The sequence below is a fragment of the Carcharhinus amblyrhynchos genome, chromosome 1 (genome assembly GCF_965287045.1).
Source record: "Carcharhinus amblyrhynchos chromosome 1, sCarAmb.v2.hapA, whole genome shotgun sequence".
In the NCBI taxonomy this organism is placed as follows: domain Eukaryota; kingdom Metazoa; phylum Chordata; class Chondrichthyes; order Carcharhiniformes; family Carcharhinidae; genus Carcharhinus; species Carcharhinus amblyrhynchos.
In genome coordinates, this window is record NC_137324.1 from 168,092,653 (window position 1) to 168,115,857 (window position 23,205).

Consider the following 23,205-nt stretch of genomic DNA (forward strand, 5'->3'; position numbering starts at 1 on the left):
AACAGGGAGAGCAAACATCACTCTCCCTTCCGTCCTTTTCCACTCCCAAGTCTACCAATACTGGCAAAATGGGAAAAAAAGAATAAGGCGTGCTTCAATGGCTTATACTGTTATAAAAATAACTTACTGAGGAACCAAGCTTCGTTTTCAAGATGCAAAAATTTGGGATCGCATACCAACCGACACAAGAACAGCTTCTTCCCTGCTGCCGTCAGACTTTTGAATGGACCTAAGTTGCGTTAAGTTGATTTTTCTCTACACCCTACCTATGACTGTAACACCACATTCTGCACTCTCTTCTTTCCTTCTCTATGTACAATATGCTTTGTGCAGTGCACAAGAAACAATACTTTGCACTGTACACTAATATGTGTGACAATAAATCAAGATTACAAAACAACTTGCATCTTTATAGCGCCTTCACGGCAATAAAACATCCCGTTGTTCTTCAGTAGGAGCGAGAGTTTAACACTGAGCCACGTTAGGACACGAGACAACTGCTTTGTCCCAGGGTTGGGTTTTGAGGGGTGCCTTAAGGAAGGAGAGAGGTCGAGGCTTAGGGAGGGAACGGAGACAGCTGCAGCAAGAGAAGGCAGATTATATTGTCAATAATGTCATTCGTTTAGCAGCTGTGATACTGGAAGGGTTTGTTGGAACTTTCGCTTCATTTTTGAAACCTTAGCTTGAGTCGGTTAGGGGGATAGAACCGTTCTTCCTCTGCTCAGATCCACTGGGGAAATGAGCCTTCACCTCGAAGCAGTTCGACTCAAAGAGGTGACTCACTTTGGGAGATGTGAAACATGCTTCTGGTGAAGTTTGTGTCCTGAGGTTCGAACAGAGATAAAGCTTGATTGTCCCCTGACTACCAGCTCCATTGCTCTCTCCGGTAGCAACCTTGGGTTAAGCCTGCTTGCAACCATGGTGTCAAATTGATTCTGAGATAAGCTGCTGGCCTTGTGTTTGTGCCACCACCAAGCTGGTCTCTTTTCACCCCTGTAGCATCGCTTGACCTAACCCCTGTTTCAGCTTATCTGCTGATGAGATCCCATCAGGTCTGTTTTTCCCCTGGAGACTTGACTATTCCAGCTCATCCTGGGCTAGTCTCCCACATTCTGCACTCTGTAGATCTTTCAAACCTTTGCTGCCTGGGTCTTTATTTGCAGCACGTCCCATTTCCCTAGAATCCCTGTGCTCACTGGCTTGCATTGGTTTCAGATCCTCAAAATACAGTGCTATAGTCACAGCCTGGACTACGTGCTTTACAGCGCGGTTTCATTGAAGCCAACAAGTGAAATGTACTGAGCCCAAGATGGCCCTTTTCTGCTGTCACGTCCGTGTGGCTGAGAAAAAGCACTTGAAGATCTAGCACCCTTAAACAAGTCGGCTGTGCGTTCCCAAAAAAAATAGAGGGGAATCATAGAACCCCTATAGTGCAGAAGGAGGCCATTTGGCCAGTTGAGTCTGCACCAACCATAGTCCCACCCAGCCGTAGCCCCACGTATTTACCCTGCTAGTCCCCTGACACTAAGGGGAAATTTAACATGGCCAATCAACCTGACCCACACATCTTTTGGACTGTGGGAGGAAACCGGAGCACCCAGAGGAAACCCACACATGCACGGAGTGTATGTGCAGACTCCACGTCGTCAGTGACCCAAGCTGGGAATTGAACCCAGGTCCCTGACGCTGTGAGGCAGCAGTGCTAAGCACTGTGCCACCTGGAATGGAATGTTACTCTTTGGTACAGCATGTAAGAGTTTAGTGTTCTCGACTGCTATCGCCTCTGTGCATATGATTTATTGAACAATTTTAAGTCCAAGATGGGTAAATTCTGGATTAACAAGGTTGTCCAAGATTAGTTATCAGGGATATGCAGAATGTGGAGATGAAGCCACAATCTGATAACCATGATTGGTGGAGCAGGCTTGAACGGCCTACTCCTCAAATTGCGCCTCTGTATGCACGCTGGCATCCTCCCTGCTTTGATATTGCTATGATTCTAATCTCATTTCCTTTTGATTCTTACTTGTTACCCCATCTGCAAAATTACTGGCACATTAGATAATTCCAAGAGTTTCATTTTGCTTGTAATTTCCTTTTCTGTGCTCTTTTAACATTTTGAAAATGTCAGGTAAAGTTCCCGCTTTAGATGCAATCAGTAACGTGGGTGCACAACATGTAACATTCATGTCGCACAAGTGCCAGGCAATGACTATCTCCAATAAGAGAGAAGCAAGCCATCTCCCCCCTTGACACTCAGTGGCATTACTGACACTAAACTTCCTTCACCAACCCTGGGGGTTTGCCATTAACTCGAAACTTAACTGGACCAGCCGCATCAGTGCAATTTATGTATTTTCTTTCTGAAGAGAGAGGATAATTCGATAGGTTGCTCAAGCTTACTTGCATTATCACAAAGCCTTCAGTGAAGCAGCACTATCGAGCTTTTTTTCTGGAACATTATTTTATGCTCCTTGCAGTAAAATGTACACCTTCATATATTTAAGAGCGGTAACCTGTTGCACTTCATGCAATGAAATTGAGTTCATCACATAAGATTACTCCATTAGCTGTGAGTTGCCTGATTTTAACGAACTACAAGTAACTTTTGAAGAACGTACCAAATCAATTGCTGGTTTTATTCGCGTGTACTTTGAATTTCTTAGGAAATTTGAATTTTTACAAGGGTAATTAGACATGGGCCGCAAATGCTGGACTTGCCTTGCTGCTCTCATGAACAAATAATAAAGCATTTTAATACTTACTTTCTAAAGGTAGTTAATCGTGCTTCTGTTTGAAAGGAAACTTTAATTTGGAGGGGACTTCTAGGAAACGGTGGAACCTTGCTGTGCTTGGGGAGGCACGGTGGCATAGTGCTTAGCATTGCTTCCTCACAGTGTCAGGGACCCGGGTTTGATTCCTGGTTTGGGCCATTGTCTGTGTGGAGTCTGCACGTTCTCCCCATGTGTGCATGGGTTTCCTCCGGGTGCCCTGGTTTCCTCCCACAGTCCGAAACTCATGCTGGTTAGATGCATTGGCCATGCTAAATTCTCCCTCCGTGTACCCGAACAGATACCAGAGTGTGGCAACTAGGGGATTTTCACAGTAACTTCATTGCAGTCTTAATGTAAGCCTACTTGTGACACTTACAAATAAACTTCACACAATTCTGAAATGGCTACAAGCTTTAAGGTGATTGTGTATCTCCTCCCACAGTCCAAAGATGTGCAGATTAGGTGGATTGGTCATGCTAAATTTCTCCTTAGGGTCAGGAGGACTAGCTAGGGTAAATTCATGGGGTTATGGGCATAGGGCCTGCGTGAGATTGTGGTCGGTGCAGACCCAATGGGCCAAATGGCCTCCTGCACTGTAGGATTCTACAATTCTTCTGAATCCAATCAGGACTGTGGCCGGTTTTGATAGTGGGGCCAGCATCCAACACAATGTCTTTCGTACTTGTTAGTAAAGACATCGAACTCTATGTGGACTTGATGTAAATTGAACAAGCTGCTACCTTATGCAAACTGAGCTGGTAAGAAGGAAAATCCACTAAAACCTGGAAAAATATCAGGTGCTGGTCCAAACTGGTCTTGCATACCTTAAAATGGAACTCTAGGACTGGTCGTGTCCACATTTTACCAGACTCCCCTTTGAAAATGCAAGCCCACAGCAAAGGCAGCATGGATTAGGAGTTCAATTGAGAGGTTGATATCAGCCTCTTCAGCTTGTTGGACCTGACAGTCATGGACCTTGTGGACAAACTAAGATGGAAGTTCTAGCCAACGTTTCTCCAAGTAACCCTACACCATTTTTGGGCGGCATGGTAGCACAGTGGTTAGCACTGCTGCTTCACAGCTCCAGGGACCGGGGTTTGATTCCCAGCATACGTCACTGTCTGTGTGGAGTTTGCACATTCTCCTTGTGTCTGCATGGGTTTCCTCCGGGTGCTCTGGTTTCCTCCCACAGTCCAAAGATGTGCAGGTTAGGTTGATTGGCCATGCTTAAAAAAAAAATTGCCCCTTTAGTGTTGTGAGATGCATAGGTTCGAGGGATTAGTGGGTAAATATGTAGGGACGTGGGGATAGGGCCTGGGTGGGATTGTGGTCGGTGCTGACTTGATGGGCCAAATGGCGGCCTCCTGCACTGCAGGGTTTCAGTGAGTTCTACGATTTTCATTCGCCAGGCTATAATGCTCAAATGAACCCCTTTGGCAGTTGACATTACCCATTTGTATGGAATTCTTGGTGTAGTCTTGAGCAAGGCATGACTCATGTTAAAATATGGGACAGGAATGATGCACAAACATGTCAGTACATTCAGAACGGCTATCATTAAGTTTTTAAGCAGATTGATAATGGATTGTCTGAGTATTGTCCCTCTGTTCCATGGGATAACAGTTCTGTTCAATTAATTCATGTCACTGTCATGTCATGTCACTCTGGAGATTAGGAGACTGAAGGATGACCTTATAGAGGCCTACAAAATAATGAGGGGCACAGTTCAGCTAGATGGTCAACATCTTTTCCCAAAAGTAGGGGAACCTAAAACTAGAGGGCATAGATTTAAGGTGAGAGGGGAGGGATACAAAAGTGTCCAGAGAGGCAATTTCCAGAGGGTGATGCGTGTCTGGAACAAGTTGCCAGAGGGAGTAGGAGGGGCGGGTACAATTTTCTCTTTTAAAAAGCATTTAGATAGTTACATGGGTAAGATGGGTGTAGAGGGATATGGGCCAAATGTGGGCAATTGGGATTAGTTTAGGGGTTTTAAAAAGGGTGGCATGGACAAGTTGGGCTGAAGGGCCTGTTTCCATGCTGTAAACCTCTATGACTCTAAGACACTGATGTGTCCCCTCTTTCAAAATTTGCTGTCAAAGCACTTGGTTCCTGGTTTCTTGGCCCATTGCTTGTGTGAGGTGGAGAGTTTGTTTACCTTGTTGCAGTCACAGGGGAGATGCTGGTGTTGTGGTGTTATCACCAGATCAATAATCCAGAGGCTCAAGTTAATTCTTTGGGGACAGGGGCTCCAGTCACACCACAGCAGCTGCTGGAAGTATTACAGGGTGGCATAATGGTTAACGCTGCTGCTTTACAGCTCCAGGGACCCAGGTTCAATTCTGGATGACTGTCTGTGTAGAGTTGGCATGTTCTCCACGTGCCTATGTGGGTTTCCTCAGGGTGCTCTGGTTTTCTTCCACAGTCCAAAGATGTGTGGGTTAGGTGGATTAGCCATGGGAAATGTGTGGGGTTATGGGGATATGGCAAGGGTTGGGTAAGATGCTCTTTTGGAAAGTCATTGCAGACTTGATGGGGCCAAATGACTTCCTTCAGTACTGTAGGGATTCTATAGTTTTAGGAGAAATTCCATCTTCTCACTTCTCCCTGTTAGGGTGGTTGGGGATGGGGGGATTGGCATCTCTCAAGGAATGTGGGAAGCCTCACCTCTTTAGACTTCTTTGCTTAGCTGTGGCTTGAGGTTCATTTGTGGCAGCAACAACAACTTATTTTAATACAATGCCTTTTAGCATAATGGAATGTCCCACTTCCTAGGAGCATTGTAAAACAAAGTGTGATGCAGAGCCACATACAGAAATGTTAGGGCTTCGTCAACGAAATAGGTTTCAATGAGTGTCTTAAAGGAGGAAAATGAGGCAGAGAGATATAGTGATGGAGTTCTAGAGCTTTGGATCCAGGTAATTGAAAGCACGGCCACCAGGGCTAGAGTGATTTAAGATCAGAAATGCACTAGACCAAAATTGAAAGAGCTCAGGTTTTCCATAGAAAAACAAAACAAAACATGGCATGTGTGGGGCTGGAGATGATTACAAAAATAGGGAACACTCTGCCTGGTTCCTTGGCCTTTTCTCAAGATTGTTTACTAAAATTTTACAGCTGCAGTTTAATCTTCATGATGCTGTCGTCTCAATGACTGCTCCATTTGGTTCTATTATTCAATGGTGGTGGGTAGAATTGGACATCCTTGCTGCTGGGCAGGAATTGCAAATTGAGGGGAAGAATTCAAGACTGCTAGGCCAGGATGGCTGAAACAGTGTCTGCCAGTGGTGGAACCAAAGAAGTAGAGCATGTATAATGGCATTTAGTTTTTATTGTTCTTGTGAACGGCATATTCATTTGCGTGTTCTTTAAGTCTTGTTCCACAACAACTTAAAGGGGCTGACTTATGCGCTGCTTGCATGGGATCGCTGGGTTGTGGCAGAACTTTAACAAATGTAGCACATGAGGTCAGTTTTGCAGGAAAGTATGCTTTGATGAAGGGTCATCTGGACTCCAAACGTCAGCTCTTTTCTATCCTTACAGATGCTGCCGGATCCGCTGAGATTTTCCAGCATTTTCTCTTTTGGTTGCTGGGAAGTATGTTCCTTAAAGGATCAGAGAACTAGACACAGATCGTGGGGGACAAAACCATGAAGGGATTTAAGTATAAAGATGAGAACTTCAAATATGAGCCAATTTAAATCAGTGAGTGGGGGGGAAGAGGATGATGGATTGGTTGTGAGGTTGGATATGGACAGTGGAGCTTTGGTTGCACCAGTGTTTATGGAGGGTGGAAGATTAGAAACTGACCCATAAAGTATTGGAGTAGTCAAATAGTCAAAATTAGCAGTGACGGCAGCTCAAGATTTTGACAACGGTTGGACCTGAAGCAGCGTGTAAGGTGGATGATGTGAGTGGAGGTAGGTAGCCTTTGTGATGGAGCGGAATTAGAACCATTGCGATGTAATTCGCTTAGCAACTTGGAATGAGGATATTACATTATCTGTGGAACGTCAATGAATGACCTGCTGTGACATCACCAAATGTCAGTGATGAATAACCTGGAGTCTTACTACAAGAAGTACAGTAAAAGTGTAGGATTGTGTTTAAGGCGAGCTTTCCCAATCTATAGAAGAGTTCAGAATGGAAGACACGAGTGCAGAAGAGATACTGGGATGTCACTGACAACATTTAATGAGTAAGTGCAAATTCCAGTGAACTTTGTTTATGCTAATCATGATATTGTTGATGGTCATGACACCAGTATCATTGTCATTTTCCCAGCTGTCTAACCAGCATTAAAGTTTATAGTTCACGACAATGCTATTTTCCACAGTACTAGTGAAAGTCACATTTTTCTCGAAGTTTTTCTGACTCATCACTTACCGTAGGAGATTAAATCTTTCTGATCAGCGATGACGTGAAAGCAGTAGCGGATTAACCATTAGGCTGAGTCGGCTTAAGCCTAGGGGCCCGGAAAGGTGGGGGGCCCAAGAGCAAAAAAAAAATTAGTTTAACGCATTTAAGGGTGAATAAATTTTCATAACTATACCCTGTGGGTGAATTAATATGACAAATATCTATAGACAGAGGAGCTTAACCCCCCCCCAGACTTGTACTACATGCAAATAAATACAAAATAAATGCAACAAAGAGTTTATTGTCATGCTGTAACATGTATACATACTTATTTTAGAGCATACTGAGTTATATATAGTGCTTTTTTCAACGTTCACCCTGACATAGTATTAGTCCCACACCGCAGCATGATGACTGTCACCACTGCCTCCAGTGCTACCAATGTATCATCGTCTGATAATTCAACAATATCAACATCAAAATCCTCGGCATCTAAATCACTCCCACTATCATCACTGCATATGTAAAGAAATGTAAAGAAAATGAAAAATAAATGAATAAAAGGGCTGTAATTGATTCATATAACTTGGAGTACTGTGTGCAGTTTTGGTCGCCGCACCTGCGCAAGGATATTTTAGCCCTGGAGGGAGTGCAGAGGAGGTTTACTAGGCTGATACCGGAGTTGAGGGGGTTGAGCTATGAGGAGAGGCTGAATAAACTAGGCTTGTACTCGTTAGAGTTTAAAAGAATGAGGGGAGATCTCATTGAGACGTATAAGATGATGAATGGGATGGATAGGATAGAGGTGGAGAGACTCTTCCCGCTCAGAAAGGACAGTAGGACTAGGGGGCACAGCCTCAAGATAAAGGGGAGGTGGTTTAGAACGGAGTTGAGGAGGAACTTCTTCACTCAAAGGGTGGTGAATCTCTGGAATTCTCTGCCCGTTGAAGTGGTGGAGGCTGCCTCGCTAAATATTTTTAAGAAGCGGGTTGATGGGTTCTTGATAAGAGAGGGGATTAAGGGTTATGGGGAGAGGGCAGGAAAGTGGAACTGAGCCACGACAGATCAGCCATGATCTTATTGAATGGCGGGGAAGGCTCGAAGGGCTAGATGGCCTACTCCTGCTCCTATTTCTTATGTTCTTATAGTACAACGATATAATTTATCTAACATCACTTTATTCTATTCAACAAAGGGTGGGGCAGGGGGAAAGATCAGGAGGCCTTACTAAAGCTCAGCCTAGGGGTCCGGATGGTTAATCTGCCACTGTATGAAAGATGTCCAATTTCTTGAAAGAGACATGGCCTCAATGAGCCAAATGTCTTTTTGCATAAGACTTACTCAATAAATAAAAGCTAAGACCCATCTGGTTTGCTCTTTTACCAATGGAGTTGTCATTAATTATGGCAGCTAAATGCCATTGATTGGAAATACCAGCCATGTGTGGCTACAAGAGCGGGGACAGAAGCTGGGAATTCTGTGGAGAGTGACTCGCCTCCTGACTCTGCAATGCCACTCAGTGGTGTGGCAATGCCAGCGTTGGTCTGGAGTAGGCACAATAAGAAGTCCCACTACCCCAGGTTAAATTCTAACAGGTTTATTTGGTATCACGAGCTTTTGGAGTGCTGCTCCTTTGAGGTGCAGAATATAATACTAACGTGTGGAAGATCAGAAGGATCTTGGGTTCCGAGTTCATAGGACAGTCAACACTTACAGCAGATGGACTGCAGTGGTTCAAGATGATGGCTCAGAACCAACCTCTCAAGAATAGTTATTTGCTGGGTAATAAATACTGGCCCAGCATACTGAGAAAGAACAAAAAAATTGTAATTTAATTCTGTCTGCCCATAACACTTCATATTCCATGAGGTGTTTTATCAGTTGCTGTTGTACAGCGTCCAGTAAGTATTTTGTGTGGATGCAGCTTAATGGCTTCGAATTGCTGTTTGAATTGACAGGTTGCTGCAGGAACACATAAGCACTCAAGCAAATGAGTAAAGTACTGCAGATGCTGGAAATCTGAAATAAAATCAGAAAATGCTGGAAATACTCAGCAGGTTCAACAGCATCTGTGGAGAGAGAAACAGAGTTAACGTTTCGAGTCTGTTTGACTTCTTCAGAGCTTATTCTTTGAAACCTGCGTTGTTAATCTAATATCGAGTCATGAGGTGGAGATGCCGGTGTTGGACTGGGGTGGGCACAGTAAAAAGTCTCTCAACACCAGGTTAAAATCCAGCAGGTTATTTGCAATCATAAGCTGTTGGAACACTACCTCAGCTGAGTGAAGGAGCAGCGCTCCGAAAGCTCGTGATTCCAAATAAACCTGTTGGGCTTTAACCTGGGGTTGTGAGACTTCTTACTGTAATATCTAGTCAGCGGTGTTTTCTTTTTGTTGTCTGAAGGAATTGAAGTTTAGCTGTTTTTGATCATTTATCCATGTAGCCGTTGATCTGGATTGGCTGCAAGGGGAGACCCCCTAACCTGTATCCTTGCTGCTTCATCTTGGGGTTGAGTTCTACCATCAATATTTAAATGAACAAACTCGTGTCCATTTTGCCAATGCAACCTTCAGCATTTCAAAGTGCTGGATCATGCTCCCTTAATCTCTGTCCCAGTGAAAGTAAGTTCAATTCTGTGAATTTTGATGAATGGACGTTGACCTAATTTGAGTGCGATTTTGACTTAGACTTGTGCGACTGGATTCAGTGCCAGTTTCAACCCCTGTCTGATTTTGCTCTTTATATTCTATTCATTCATGGGATGTGCGCACCTCTGGCTAGATCAGCATTTATTGCCCATTCCATAACTGCCCTTGAGAAGATGGTGGAGAGTCTACTTTTTGATCCTCTGCAGTGCATTTGATGGAGGGACATTCAAGGAGCTGTTAGATAGGACGTTCCAGGGTTTTGGCAATGAAAGGATGGCTGTACGCTTCCATGTCACGATGGTGGGTGACGAGGAGGGGAACTGGCAGGAGGTGCTGTTCCCATGGTTCTGCTGCTAGCTGTTTAGTCGGTTCTGAGCCACCGTCTTGAAACACTGCAGCCCATCTGGTGTAGCTGTAGCATCCATGTTGTTGTTAGGATGGGACTTCCTTGACAAGACCGTGCAGTACATCTCATGGATGGTACGCACCGCTGCCACTGTACGTTGGTGGTGGAGAGAGTGGGGCAGCAATCAAGTTTGCTACTTTGTCCTTGATAGCGTTGAGTTTCCTGAGGGACATTGCAGAGTCAGGAGGTGAGTTACTGTCCACAGAATTCCCAGCTTTTGTCCCTGCTCTTGTAGTCACACATAGCTGGCATTTCCAATCAGTGGTTTTCAGCTGCCATAATTAATGACAATGCCACTGGTAAAAGAGCAAACCAGATGGACCATGGCTGTCCTTCTATGTTGTGGAGGTTCCATATGTTGTGTGATGCCATTGAAGGAATTTTTATACATTAGAACATAAGATGTAGGAGCAGAAGGAGGCCATTCAGCCCATCGGGCCTTCTCCACCATTCAATGAGATCATGACTGATCTCATATGATTATCCTCAACTCCACTTTCCTGCCTTAACCCCATAACCGTTGATTCTCTGACTGATTAAAAATCAATCTCGAGTTTGTATATACTTTATGACACAGTGATTAAGAATTTCACAGATTGACTACCCTCAAGAATAAATTCATTCCTCGTCTATCTTCAATGGGCGAACTCTTATTCTAGGATTATGCTGTCGTGTTTGGGCAGCACAGTGGTTAACACTGTTGCCTCACAGTGCCAAAGACCGATCCCCGAATTGGGTCACTGTCTGTGTGGAGTCTGCACTTTCTCCCCGGATCTCTGTGGGCTTCCTCTGGGTGCTCCGGTTCCCTGCCACGGTCCAAAAGACGTGCTGGTTAGGTGCATTGGCCATGCTAAGTTCTCCCTCAGGGTGCCTGAACAAGCACTGGAATGTGGCGTCTAGGGGATTTTCACAGTAACTTCATTGCAGTCTTAATGTAAGCCTTCTTGTGACACTAAGTAATAAACTTTTTTAAAACTCTAGTCCAAGACTCTCCCACAATGGGTTGTTGCAGCGTGGCTTGTACATACTGTGCACACGGCATCAATGGTAGGGAGCATGAATGTTGAAGATGGTTGTTGGTGTGCCAATCAGCCTTGCTGTCTTTACCTGGATGCTGTTGAGCTTTGAGTGTTTTTGGAACTGAACTGATCCAGGCAAGTGAAGGGTATACCATCACATTCTTGACTTTGTGCTTTTTTGATGATGGGCAGATTTTGTGAAGTGAGGGGATGAGTTAGTCACCACAGAATTCCAACCTCTGACCAGCTCTTGTAGGCACCCTGTTCATGTGACTGATCCTTTGTTTTAGGCTGCCGGCACAGTGGTTAGCATTGCTTCCTCACTCAGCGCCAGGACCCCAGGTTTGATTCTGGTCTTAATAGAAGCAAATCACTGCGGATGCTGGGATCTGAAACCAAAAGAGAAAATGCTGGAAGATCTCAGCACGTCTGGCAGCTTCTGTAAGGAAAGAAAAGAGTTGATGTTTCGAGTCTGAATGACCCCTTTATCAAAGCTAAAAGGCGTAGAAAGTGGGAGATCCCTGAGTCCAAAGCAGATTAGGTGGATTGGCCATTCTGAATTGCCCCTTAGTGTCCTAAGATGTGTAGGAATGTTGGTTTAGCCATGGTGAATGCACAGGTTTGTGGGGATAGGGCAGGGGGGTTGGGCCTGGGTGGGATGCTCTTTCGGAGAGTCACAACGGACAAAATGGCCTCCTCCTGCGTTAGGGATTCAGTGATTCCAGGGTCCACTATGTTTCTGGTAAATGATAAGTAAGCCTCAGGATGTTGATGGGAGGGGAGAAGGATAGATTCTCTCTTGCTGGATATGTCATTTTCCACCATGTGTGACATGACTTTTAATTCATTCTTGGGACCTGGGTGTCACTAACTGGGCCAACGCTTATTGCCCATCCCTAATTGCCTTTGAACTGAGTGGTTTGTCAGGCCATTTCAGAGGGCAGTTGAGAGTCAACCACATTGCTGTGGTTCTGTAGGCCAGACCAGGTAAGGGCAGTAGATCTCTTTCCCTAAAGGACATTAGTGAACCAAATGGGTTTTTCCTACAATCAACAATGGTTTCATAGTCATCAGTTGATTCTTAATTCCAGATATTTTTCACTGAATTCAAATTCCACCGTCTGCTGTGGTGATATTCGAACCCGGGTCCCCAGAACATTAGCTGAGTTTCTGGATTAATAATCTAGTGATAATACCACTAGGCCAGCGCCTCCCCTGAGACTGTTGTGTGCTATTTGCCAGCTCCAGCCTGCATGTTCAGATGTTGCTTAGTCCTGGTATAAACTGCTTCATTGTCTGATGTTGAGTCCTACTGAGCATCCCCATTTCTGACCTTTATGATGGAGGGATGGTGATTGATGAAGTAGTTGAAGATGTATTAAAGAGCTCAGTGCCAGAGGTGACGACCCTTGACATCAAGACAGCTTTTGACCAAGTATAGCATCAAGGAGGTAGCTCACCCCTGCCTTCTCACGGGTAACAATGAGTGGGCAATAAATGTTGCTGTGGCCAGTGACACCCACATTCTCTAAAATAATTTTAAAAAGCACTTGGGTCTAGAACACTCCTCTGAGGAACTCCTGTGATGACGTCCTGGGGCTGACTTGCTCGACCACAACCATCTTCTGTCTTGCTCAATATGATTCCAGCCAGTAGAGAGATCCCTCCCTCGTTGACATTTACTTTACTGGGGCTGATGGCACCTCGCACATTGCAACCTCTCTCAACTATTTCATTGTTGCTAAATTATCAGAATGCTTATCTGACGCACACCCCATGAGTATATAAGCAGAAATTTTCTTCCATTAAATTTGCCCTGAACACCATTATGTAACTGTTGACTGCATCCCCCTCCATGTAAGCTGAGACTAAACCAGTCTGTTTGCAAACTAGGCATGTAGAGTCATAGAATCCTACGGTGCAGAAGGAGGCCATTCGGCCCATTGAGTCTGCAGTGCCCCCAGTCCTACCCAGCCCGTAGAATTTAGTTAGTCCCTCTGACACGAAGTGGTAATTTAGCATGGCCTGTCAACCTAACCCACACATGTTTGGACTGTGGGGAGAAACCAGGGCACCCGGAGGAAACTCACGCAGGCACGGGGAGAACGTACAGACTCTGCACAGAAGTGACCCAAGCCGAGAATCGAACCCAATGAGGCAGCAGTGCTAACTACTGTGCCACTGTGTCATTTTTGTCATTCTTCCCACCGAATGTTTGCAGCATCACTAAGATGACCGGTTTCCACCTCCATAATGTTACCTGATTTTGGTCCTCTTTCAGCTCATTTGCTGATAGAATCTTTGTTCATGCCTTAGTTGCCTCTAGACTTAACTATCTCAACACATTCCTGCCTGGTCTCCCACATTCTGCCCTCCGTAAATTTGAGACCATCCAAACTCTTGCTTGTATCTTAACTCGTATTACATCTGTCGCTCTTATTGCACGCTGACTTCCATCAGCTCCCATTCAAGTAGCATCTTGACTTTAATACCCTAATCTTTGTTTTTAGATTCCTCCATCACCTCACCCTTCCTGATCTCTGTGACCTCCAGCAGCCTTACAGCTCTCCGAGATATCTGTCCTCGTCTTTCTGACCCCTCGAGCATCCCAGATTTTAATCACTTCAGCATCCTGCCTCCAAGCCCCTCAAATTCCTTGCCCACCTCTCTCTCTGCCTCAGTTACCACCCTTTAACGCGCAGCTTAAAAACCAAGGTTTTGATCATTTAACCTAATACTGCCTATGTGACTCAGTATCAAATTTAATTTCATAATGCTCCTGGGACGCACCTTCATGCATTTTTTATTACATTAATGGCATCAACAAACAGTGATGGTTGTTTTTGGGTTCCTTCATGCCATACTCAGTCAAAATGCCTTGGCATCAAGGACAGTCACACTCACCTCGCCTCTTAACTTCAGTGGAGAATAACATGAGGTGATGAGATGCATGACAGCTGACCACTCTGCAGCCATCAATTTTTGAACAAGGTCTTGAAGCAGATAATATGGCCCTTTGTCAACTTTTTTTACTCATTGTGGATGCTGCGGTGGCACAGTGGTTAGCACTGCGGCCTCACAGTGCCAGGGACCCGGGTTCGATTCCTGGCTTCGGTCACTGTCTGTGTGGAGTTTGCATATTCTCCCCGTGTCTGTGTGGGTTTCCTCCGGGTGCTCTGGTTTCTTTCCACAGTCCAAAGATGTGCAGTTTAGGAGCATTGGCCGTGCTAACATACTTGAACCCAGAGTGTGGCAACTAGGGGATTTTCACAGTAACTTCATTACAGTGTCCATGTAAGCCTAATTGTGACTAATAAGTTTTTAAAAAACTGTCCAACTTTCCTGGATGTTTCCAGCATTTTCTGCTTTTACCTCAGTACCTTAGGCCTGTCCCCACAGCTTTCCCGCTGGTTAGTACATACTCTGTCTGTATTTTGTGGTGTTTAAACCATCGATGATTCTGGAAGTAAGTGTGTTCACTTCCCCTCACCTCTGCTCTTTTTGTTTTAATCACAGCGAGCGTGGCCTAAAGGAAATGTTTCCAGATGGGGACCTTGAAGTGGAAAGCATGGAGCAGCTGGAACTCCACAGCAGCACTGATGTGGTGACCAACGGCAACAAGAGCGACCTGGAGGCGGCCAAGAGGCTGGCCAAGCGGCTGTACAATCTCGAAGGGTTCAGGCAATCTGATGTTGCAAAACACTTGGGGAAAAAGTAAGTCTCAGGCGTCCGTTGGTTGAGCGCTTTGCCCTGGAAGCCTTTGCTAATGTGAATTTAAGATCATAAGACCATAAAACACAGAAGCAGAATTAGGCCACTCGGTCCATCAAATCATGGCTGATATTTTTCTCATCCCCATTCTCCCGCCTTTTCCCCATAACCCCTGACCCCCTTTGATTGATGGATTGGTTAGCTATGTACAAGTTATGGGGAGACGATGGCCAAGTGGTTTTATAGCTAGATGTTAATCCAGAAACTCAGTTAATGTTCTGGGGACCCAGGTTCGAATCCCACCACGGCAGATGGTGGAATTTGAATTCAATTAAAAATATCTGAAATCGACCATGACCGTGGAACCATTGCCATTTGTCAGAAAAACCTCACTAATGTCCTTTCAGGGAAGGAAATCTATCATCCTTACCTGGTCTGGCCAACATGTGATTCCACACACCACACAAATGTGGTTGACTTTCAACTGCCCTCCAAGGGCATCTAGGGATGGGCAATAAATGCTGGCCAGCCAGCGACACCCATGTCCCATGAATGAATAAAAAAAAAGTTGTACTACTAACAATATTCCTTGACTTTTAGAAGATTAACAGATGATCTAATTGTGGTGTTTGAGATGATTAAAGGGGAGAGGAATTATTTCTGGTAGCGAGGTCTGGAACGAGGGGACACAACCTTAAAGTTATCACAATGATTTCCAGAGTAGATCTCAAGAAACACCCTTGCAGATAGTTGTGGAAACCTAGAATTCTCTCCCTCTGCCCCAAAATGCTGATGAAGTTTGGACAGTTAATAACTTCAAACTGAATTTAATAGATATTTGTTGGGCAGTGATACCAAAGCTTACAAAGCAAGGCGGGTACATGGAGTTCAATAAAGATCAGCCATGACTTAATTGGCATAGTAAGCATGGGGGGGTGTGGCACAGTGATTAGCACTGTCGCTTCAGTACCAGGGACTGATTCCTGGCTTGGGTCTGTGCGGAGTCTGCACGTTCTTCTTGTGTTTGTGTGGGTTTCCTCCTACAGTCCATATATGTGCGGGTTAGGAGAATTAGCCATGCTAAATTGTTCCTTAGAGTGAGGGGGGTTAATGGGATAAATATATAGGGTTATTCACATAGGAGCTGGGTGGGATGGTTGGTGGTGCATACTCAATGGGCTGATTGGCCTCCTTCTGCACTGGAGGGATTCTATGACTGAATGTCCCGTTCTGGTCCTCATCTTCCTATGATAATGCTGCGAGGTCAATGCTCAGGACTGCATTTCCTGTGGGAATCTGAACAGGTTTAGCCACAATCTTGTATAATGGTGCCGATCTCTAGGGAAGTGATCTAACGTCAATTACTTGATAAAGAATGGGGTTCGGTCGTGATGGAGGTGATTGTGCGGAGTTGGGATTGGAGGTTGTGTCACCCATAATAGGAATCTCTAGTCCACTTAGCGCTTGAATGACAAAGAACACACAACCAAAGAATGTGGAGCCATTCAGCCCCTTGAACCTGTTTTGCTAGGATGTTCTGCTTTCTAAAATGAGGGTCTTTGGCACTGCTGCCTCAGAGCTTCAGGGACCTAGGTTCAGTTCTGGCCTTGGGTGACTGTGTGGAATTTGCACATTCTCCTCATGTCTGCGTGGGTTTCCTCCTGGTTCTCCTGTTTCCTCCCAACTCCAAAGATGTGGATTGGCCATTCTAAATTGCCCCTTAGTGTCCAAGAATGTGTAACTTAGGTGGATTGACCATGCGCTGAATTGCCTCTTCATGTCCCAAGAGGTGTAGATTATGAGAATTAGCGGGGTAAATACGTAGGGTGAAGGGAATGAAGCGGGGAGGATGGGCCTGGTTAAGATGCTCTGTCGGAAAGTTGGTGCAGACTCGATGGGCCGAATGGCCTCCTTCTGCACCTGTAGGAATTCTATGATTACAGCAGATCAGATGGACTCCAGTAACTATGCAGATAATGACGTTACAGCTTGAAGGGTCCTGAAAACATAGAGCAAAACTCCCTCCATTACTGTGGTTGTGTTGAAACATCTAGAGTGGCATTTTTTGGCCACGCTCGTCCCAAAACTGGAAAATCTGCCTGAGGTCAACGGACCTTTCCATGTTCCACCATTTGTCTGCTCCGATTCCGGTGGCGGGTGGAACGGAAAAATTCCGCCCCCCCCCACCTCTATAGCCATTGCACTGTCACTGTTACTTTGGAGTCGCCCCCTGGTCTCTCACAAGCCTGAGCGGCACAGCACAGTGGTTATCACTGCTGCCTCACGGTGCCAGGAACCCTGGTTCGATTCCCAGCTTGGCTGGCTGTCTGTGTGGAGTCTGCACATTCTCCCTGTGTCTGCGTGGGTTTCCTCTGCGTTCTCGGGTTTCCTCCCACAGTCCGAAAGACATGCTGGTTAGATTGGCCATGCTTAATTCTCCCTTGGTGTACCCAAACAGGTGCCAGTGTGTACTGACTATGGGATTTTTGCAGTAACTTTGCAGTGTTAATGGAAGCCTACTTGTGGCTTTATTGTCAGCAGGTTTTCGATTCAAGTCCAGTAACACACAATCCAGGTTTAGACAACAGTGCAGAACTGAAGGAGCACTGTATTGTTAGAGGTGTTGCCTTTTAGATGTGATGTTAAACTTAGGCCCATCTGCCCCCTCAGGTCGTCAAAGGATCCCATGACACAAAAAGATCTGATTACCAGAAAAAGATGGCGTCAGAGCGAGATGACTTCTCGCGAGCTGTCCCCAGCATACCCTCCAATTCCACCTTTTACTGCTATGCTCTTAAAATTAAACTCCAACTGTTCTTGCCCTACCTGTAACTGCAGCACTATATTCTGCACCTTCTCATTTCCTTCTCCCTTATGTACTCTCTGAATGGAATGTCTTATCTGTATAATGTGCAAGAAGCAATACTTTTTATTGTATCCCAATATATGTGACAATATATCAAGCTTGAAGCAGAGTAGGGGTTTATTCCTGGTATTCGGTTAAATATTTATCCCTGAACCATCATCACTAAGAAAGATTTATTGGGTCATTACATCTCATTGTTATTAGTGGGAGGCTGCTGTGCACAAGTTGGCTCCTGCATCACAACAATGACAACAATTCATCAGTACCCTGTAGGCTGTGAAGTATTCATTGGGATGTGCTGCGGTCTGGAAAGATAAGCATAAATCTGATTTTTTTCCATTCTTTTCTCATCCCTTGTTTTTTTTTGACCCTTGCCCTTTCTTCTTTCATAACATAATCACCATCCTGGGAACAAAATTCCCAATGACGAAAGGATATTTTCATTTTCAATTCTTAACTTAAGAGTGTGTTTGAGGCCAAGCATTGTATGAAGAGAGTCTGGGGATGTGGTTCATAGAATCCCTGCAGTGCAGAAGGAAGCCATTCAGCTCACTGAGTCTGCACTGACCACAGTTCCACCCAAGCCCCATCCCCATAATCCCATGCATTTACCCACCAAGACTGCACCAGCAACAATCCCATCCTATCCCTATAACTCCATGTATTTATCCTGCTAATCCCTCTGACACCAAGTGGCAATTTAGCATGGCCAATCCACCTAACCCACACACCTTTGGACTGTGAAGAAACTGGAGGACCTGGAAGAAACCCACACAGACACGGGGAGAACATGCAGACTCCACACAGACAGTGACCCAAGCCGGGAATTGAACCCAGGCCCCTGGCAGCAGTGCTAACCACTGTGCCACCCCTACGTTGTTCACTTATAAAGGCTTGAACAACTCATTCACTAATGCGTGACTTGAGTTGCTCACATGAGACGAGCAGTGGATTGGTGATTTCCCCCTCCTATATCCTCTTCACGCTATCTGTGATCAAGACCCAGACTTACTATGATGTAAAAGGCAATCATAGTTTATTTCCTTCTTTGACACTCCCAAGCCATAGTGCTTCCTGTTTTGAGAAGGCCTGTTATAACTCACTGTCGCTTAGGAGTCAACCTTCATAGATCAGGGCTAAAATTGTCCAGGCTCTCTTGGTTACCAATGGTTGTGCATGCTTTCCTTTTGATATCTATTTATTTGTAATGATAGCTACTAATATTTTATCTCCACTGCCTCCTTAATTGGAACCAGGGCAATCCTAGTTAAAAAGATGACATTATTGCAGTGAAAAGTCAAGCAGAGAGGCTCAGTCCTTTTTGATTGATTTATTTTTAATCGACTCATGTTTTTCAATTAAAAACATATGCCATACATTATTAGGGTAACAGGATGGCTTGCATAATTATCTCCCATGGAACAACTGTTGTACAGTTGTAAGCTGTGCACAGTAATTACTGGCATGTCTTTTGGATTTATTATATTAGAAGTAGATTATAAATGCTCAGCAAAACAAGATTTTTGGTGCAAGTGTGTTGACTGGGAAAAGAATGGAAATGAAGAGTCTGTGTTTCAAACAGCTTGGCACGTTGGTTAGCACTGCTGTCTCACAGTGCCAGGAACCTGGATGCGATTCCAACTTTGGGTGATTGTGTGGAGTTTGCATGTTCTCCCCGCATCTGCGTGGGTTTCCTCCGGGTGCTCTGGTTTTCTCCAGCACTCAAAATGTGCAGGTTGGGTGGATTGGCCATGCTAAATTGCCCCATCTTGTCCCAAAATGAGAGATTAACCATATGGAAATGGTCTACATTACAGGGATGGGATGGGGTGGGGTAGGGGGCTTGATTAGGATAATCGACAGAGAATCGGTGCAGACTTGATGGGCCAAGTGGCCTGTTCTGCACTGCAGAATTCAATGGCCGGAATTTTACTGGCACGCCTGCCCCTGAGGCTTGGAGGACGGCATTTTCCATTGGCCTTGGGCGAGATCATAAGAATCTTGTGCGGACGTGCTGGTAAAATTCCGCCCTATGATTGTATGTGGGGAGGATCATAACATAAGAACATAAGAAATAGGAGCTGGAGTAGGCCAACTAGCCCTTCGAGCCTGCCCTGCCATTCAATAAGATCATGGCTGATCTGTCGTGGCTCAGTTCCACTTTCCCGCCCTCTCCCCATAACCCTTAATCCCCTCTCTTATCAAAAACCCATCAACCCGCGTCTTAAAAATATTTAGCGAGGTAGCCTCCACCACTTCAACGGGCAGAGAATTCCAGAGATTCACCACCCTTTGAGTGAAGAAGTTCCTCCTCAACTCCGTTCTAAACCGCCCCCCCTTTATCTTGAGGCTGTGCCCCCTAGTCCTACTATCCTTTCTGAGCGGGAAGAGTCTCTCCACCTCTATCCTATCCATCCCATTCATCATCTTATACGTCTCAATGAGATCTCCCCTCATTCTTCTAAACTCTAACGAGTACAAGCCTAATTTATTCAGCCTCTCCTCATAGCTCAATCCCCTCAACTCCGGCATCAGCCTAGTAAACCTCCTCTGCACTCCCTCCAAGGCCAAAATATCCTTGCGTAAGTACGGTGCCCAAAACTGCACACAGTACTCCAGCTGCGGCCTTGTTTGTTTGCTCCAGTGGTTCACTACACTACTCTCACTGTGCCACATGTTCTCACTGTGTTACTCATAACTTGATGTCACCCACGTGGAGGCCCACATTGGTTAATGAAGACAAAAAGTAAATATTCTTCACACACCTTCCCCCTCCCAGCCACCACCTACCTTAACAAGTTGTTGAGGTTGGAGGACGGCTGATGGGTGGGTTGGGGTTGGGCAGAGGGGGGGTGGATGGGTGGAAGGCAGGGTGTGCGAGGGCACCTTTGAGACTTTCAAAACTGATTGATTTTTGTATGGTAAGCATAAGAAGGATTGTAGCATAAAGATGGAGTTGAGTTTCCAATCAGCCAGAAGTTCATAAGCTATAGGAGCGGAATTAAGCCATTCGGCCCATCAAGTCTGCTCCACCATTCGATATGCTCCTTGTCCCCATTTTCCTGCCTTCTTCCCATAACCCTACAACCTATTACCAATTAAAAATCTGTCACACTCCTCCTTAAATTTACTCACTGTCCCAGCATCCACGCACTTTGGGATAGCAAATTCCATAGATTCACAACCCTTTGTGTGAAGTAGTTTCTCCTCAACTGTTTAAATTTGTTACCTCTTATTCTAAGACTATGACCTTTTGTCCCAGAATGCCCTACCAGCAGAAGCGTCTGCTCCACGTCTATTTTATCCATACCTTTTATCATCTTGAATACCTCAGCTTGATCTCCCCTCGTTCTTCTACATTCCAGGGTATAGACCTAAACTGTTCAATCTCTCTCCATACGACAATCCCTTCAATCTAGTGAACCTCCTCTGGACTGCCTCCAATGTCGTTACATCTTTCCTCAAATACAGGGACTAAAACTGTGCACAATACTCCAGGTGCAGCCTCACCAATGCTTTGTATAATTGCAACAAGACTTCTTTACCTTTTGTTTTCTATTCCTTTAGCTATAAATGCCAACATTCCATTTGCTTTCTTTATGATCTGAGGGCTGAAAGGCCTACCCCAAAATCCTATACCTTAGTTGGTCAGGGGAAGTAGGGAACGGTATAGTCGAGGGGAGTGGGGGGCGGATAGGCACTGTTCTCTGCAGCTGAGAGTATGAGTCTAGAAGGCTGTGTTACCTGCCCGGTGCCAGGCTTCGGTAACATCTGCTCAGGGATGATGAAGGACTTGCAGTGGGAGGGGAAGGATCCACTTGTCACAGTCCCAGTCGGTACCGACAGTATAGATAGGACTAGCAAAGCGGAAATTGTGAGCAGCTAGGGGCTAAATTGAAAAACAGAACCATGAAGATAATAATATGAATTACTGCCTGAACTACAAGCGAATTGGCTTTGGGTAAATAAGATTAGCGAATTGAATGCATGGCTCAGAGATTGGTGTGCGAGAAACGGGTTTCAGTTCATTTACTGGGGAAAGTTGGGGCTGTAATGTTGGGATGGTCTTCATCTGAACTGTGCTGGGACCATTGTTCTGGTGAGTCAGGGTAGTGGCAAGGGCTTTAAACGGAATAATAGAGGGAGTAGATGGGATAAGGGGAGGTCTGAAATGAAAGAGAAATGATGAGGCAATAGAGCAGGATAAGGATAAGGGCAATGAAAAGATAGAGCTTAGAAACTTCAAAGTCCTTCAATAGATAAGGCCTGTATTTGCAAGACAGAATGAAGTGCTCTGTATCTGACTGCGGGCAGCATTTGTTACAAATTGGATGAATTGATGGCGCAAATAGAAATAAAAATGTGTGACTGGATAACCATTTCACAAGATATAGAATCGGCGAAGAATGATTTTTGATTTGATTTACTATTGGCCATGTGTAATAGTATACTGTGAAAAGTATTGTTTCTTGTGTGCTACACAAAGGATACCATACTTAGAGAAGGAAAGGAGAGAGTGTAGTGTTACAGTTATAGCTAGAGTTTAGAGAAAGATCAACTTAATGTGCGGTAGCCCTGATGGCAGCAGGGAAGAAGCTGTTCTTGAGTCGGTTGGTATGTGAGCTCAGACTCCTGCATCTTTTTTCTGACTGAAGAAGGTGGAAGAGAGAATGTCCAGGGTGTGTGAGGTCCTCGATAACGCTGGCAGCTTTTCTGAGGCAGCGGGGAGTGTAGACAGTCAATGTATGGAAAGCTGGTTTGCGTGATGGACTGAACTTCGTTCATGATCCTTTGTAGCTTCTTATGGTCTTGGACAGAGCAGGAGCCAAACCAAGCTGTGATACAACCTGAAAGGGTGCTTTCTATGATTGGTGGACTCCCATAACTATAGCATCAGTGTGGAGGGAGCAGGCCAGGTTGTTGGTGATCTGGACATTTAGCAAATTGAAACTCTCGACCACTTCCACTTCGTCCCCATTAATGTAGACATGGCTGTGTCCTCCACTACGCTTCCCGAAGTTGTTGACTATCTTCTTTGTTTTGTTGACATTGAGGGAGAGATTATTGTTGTCGCACCAGCTCGCCAGATTCTCTCTCGCTTTTCTGTACTCCACCTCGTCATTTTTTGAGATCTGACCCACTTACGGTTCTACCATGTGCAAACTTGAAAATCAAATTGGAGTGAAAGTTGGTAAGATGTATAGTAATGGGCTGAGGACACAGCCTTGTAGGGCACTGGGATTGAGGGTGATCGTGGAGGAAGTGTTATTGCCTGTCCTTACTGATTGCGGTTAGTGGGTCAGGAAGTTAGGATCCAGTCACAGAGGGAAGGAACCATGGAGTTTGGAGATGAGTTTCGTATGAGTAATGGTGTTGAAGGCTGAGCTGTAGTCAATAAATAGAAGTCTGACATAAGTGTCCTTTAT

The 23,205-nt window shown here is 45.1% G+C and overlaps 1 protein-coding gene across 8 annotated transcripts in view; it reads left to right on the plus strand.

The window, feature by feature from the left end:
• Window positions 1-23,205, plus strand: part of psd3l (pleckstrin and Sec7 domain containing 3, like) — a 334,929-nt gene that overhangs the window by 165,311 nt on the left and 146,413 nt on the right. For all 8 annotated transcript variants that reach the window (XM_080195046.1, XM_080195047.1, XM_080195048.1 and 5 more), the window contains one exon: window positions 14,719-14,916. In XM_080195046.1, coding sequence (XP_080051172.1) covers window positions 14,719-14,916 — 198 coding nt within the window. The remainder of the gene's footprint in view (window positions 1-14,718; window positions 14,917-23,205) is intronic.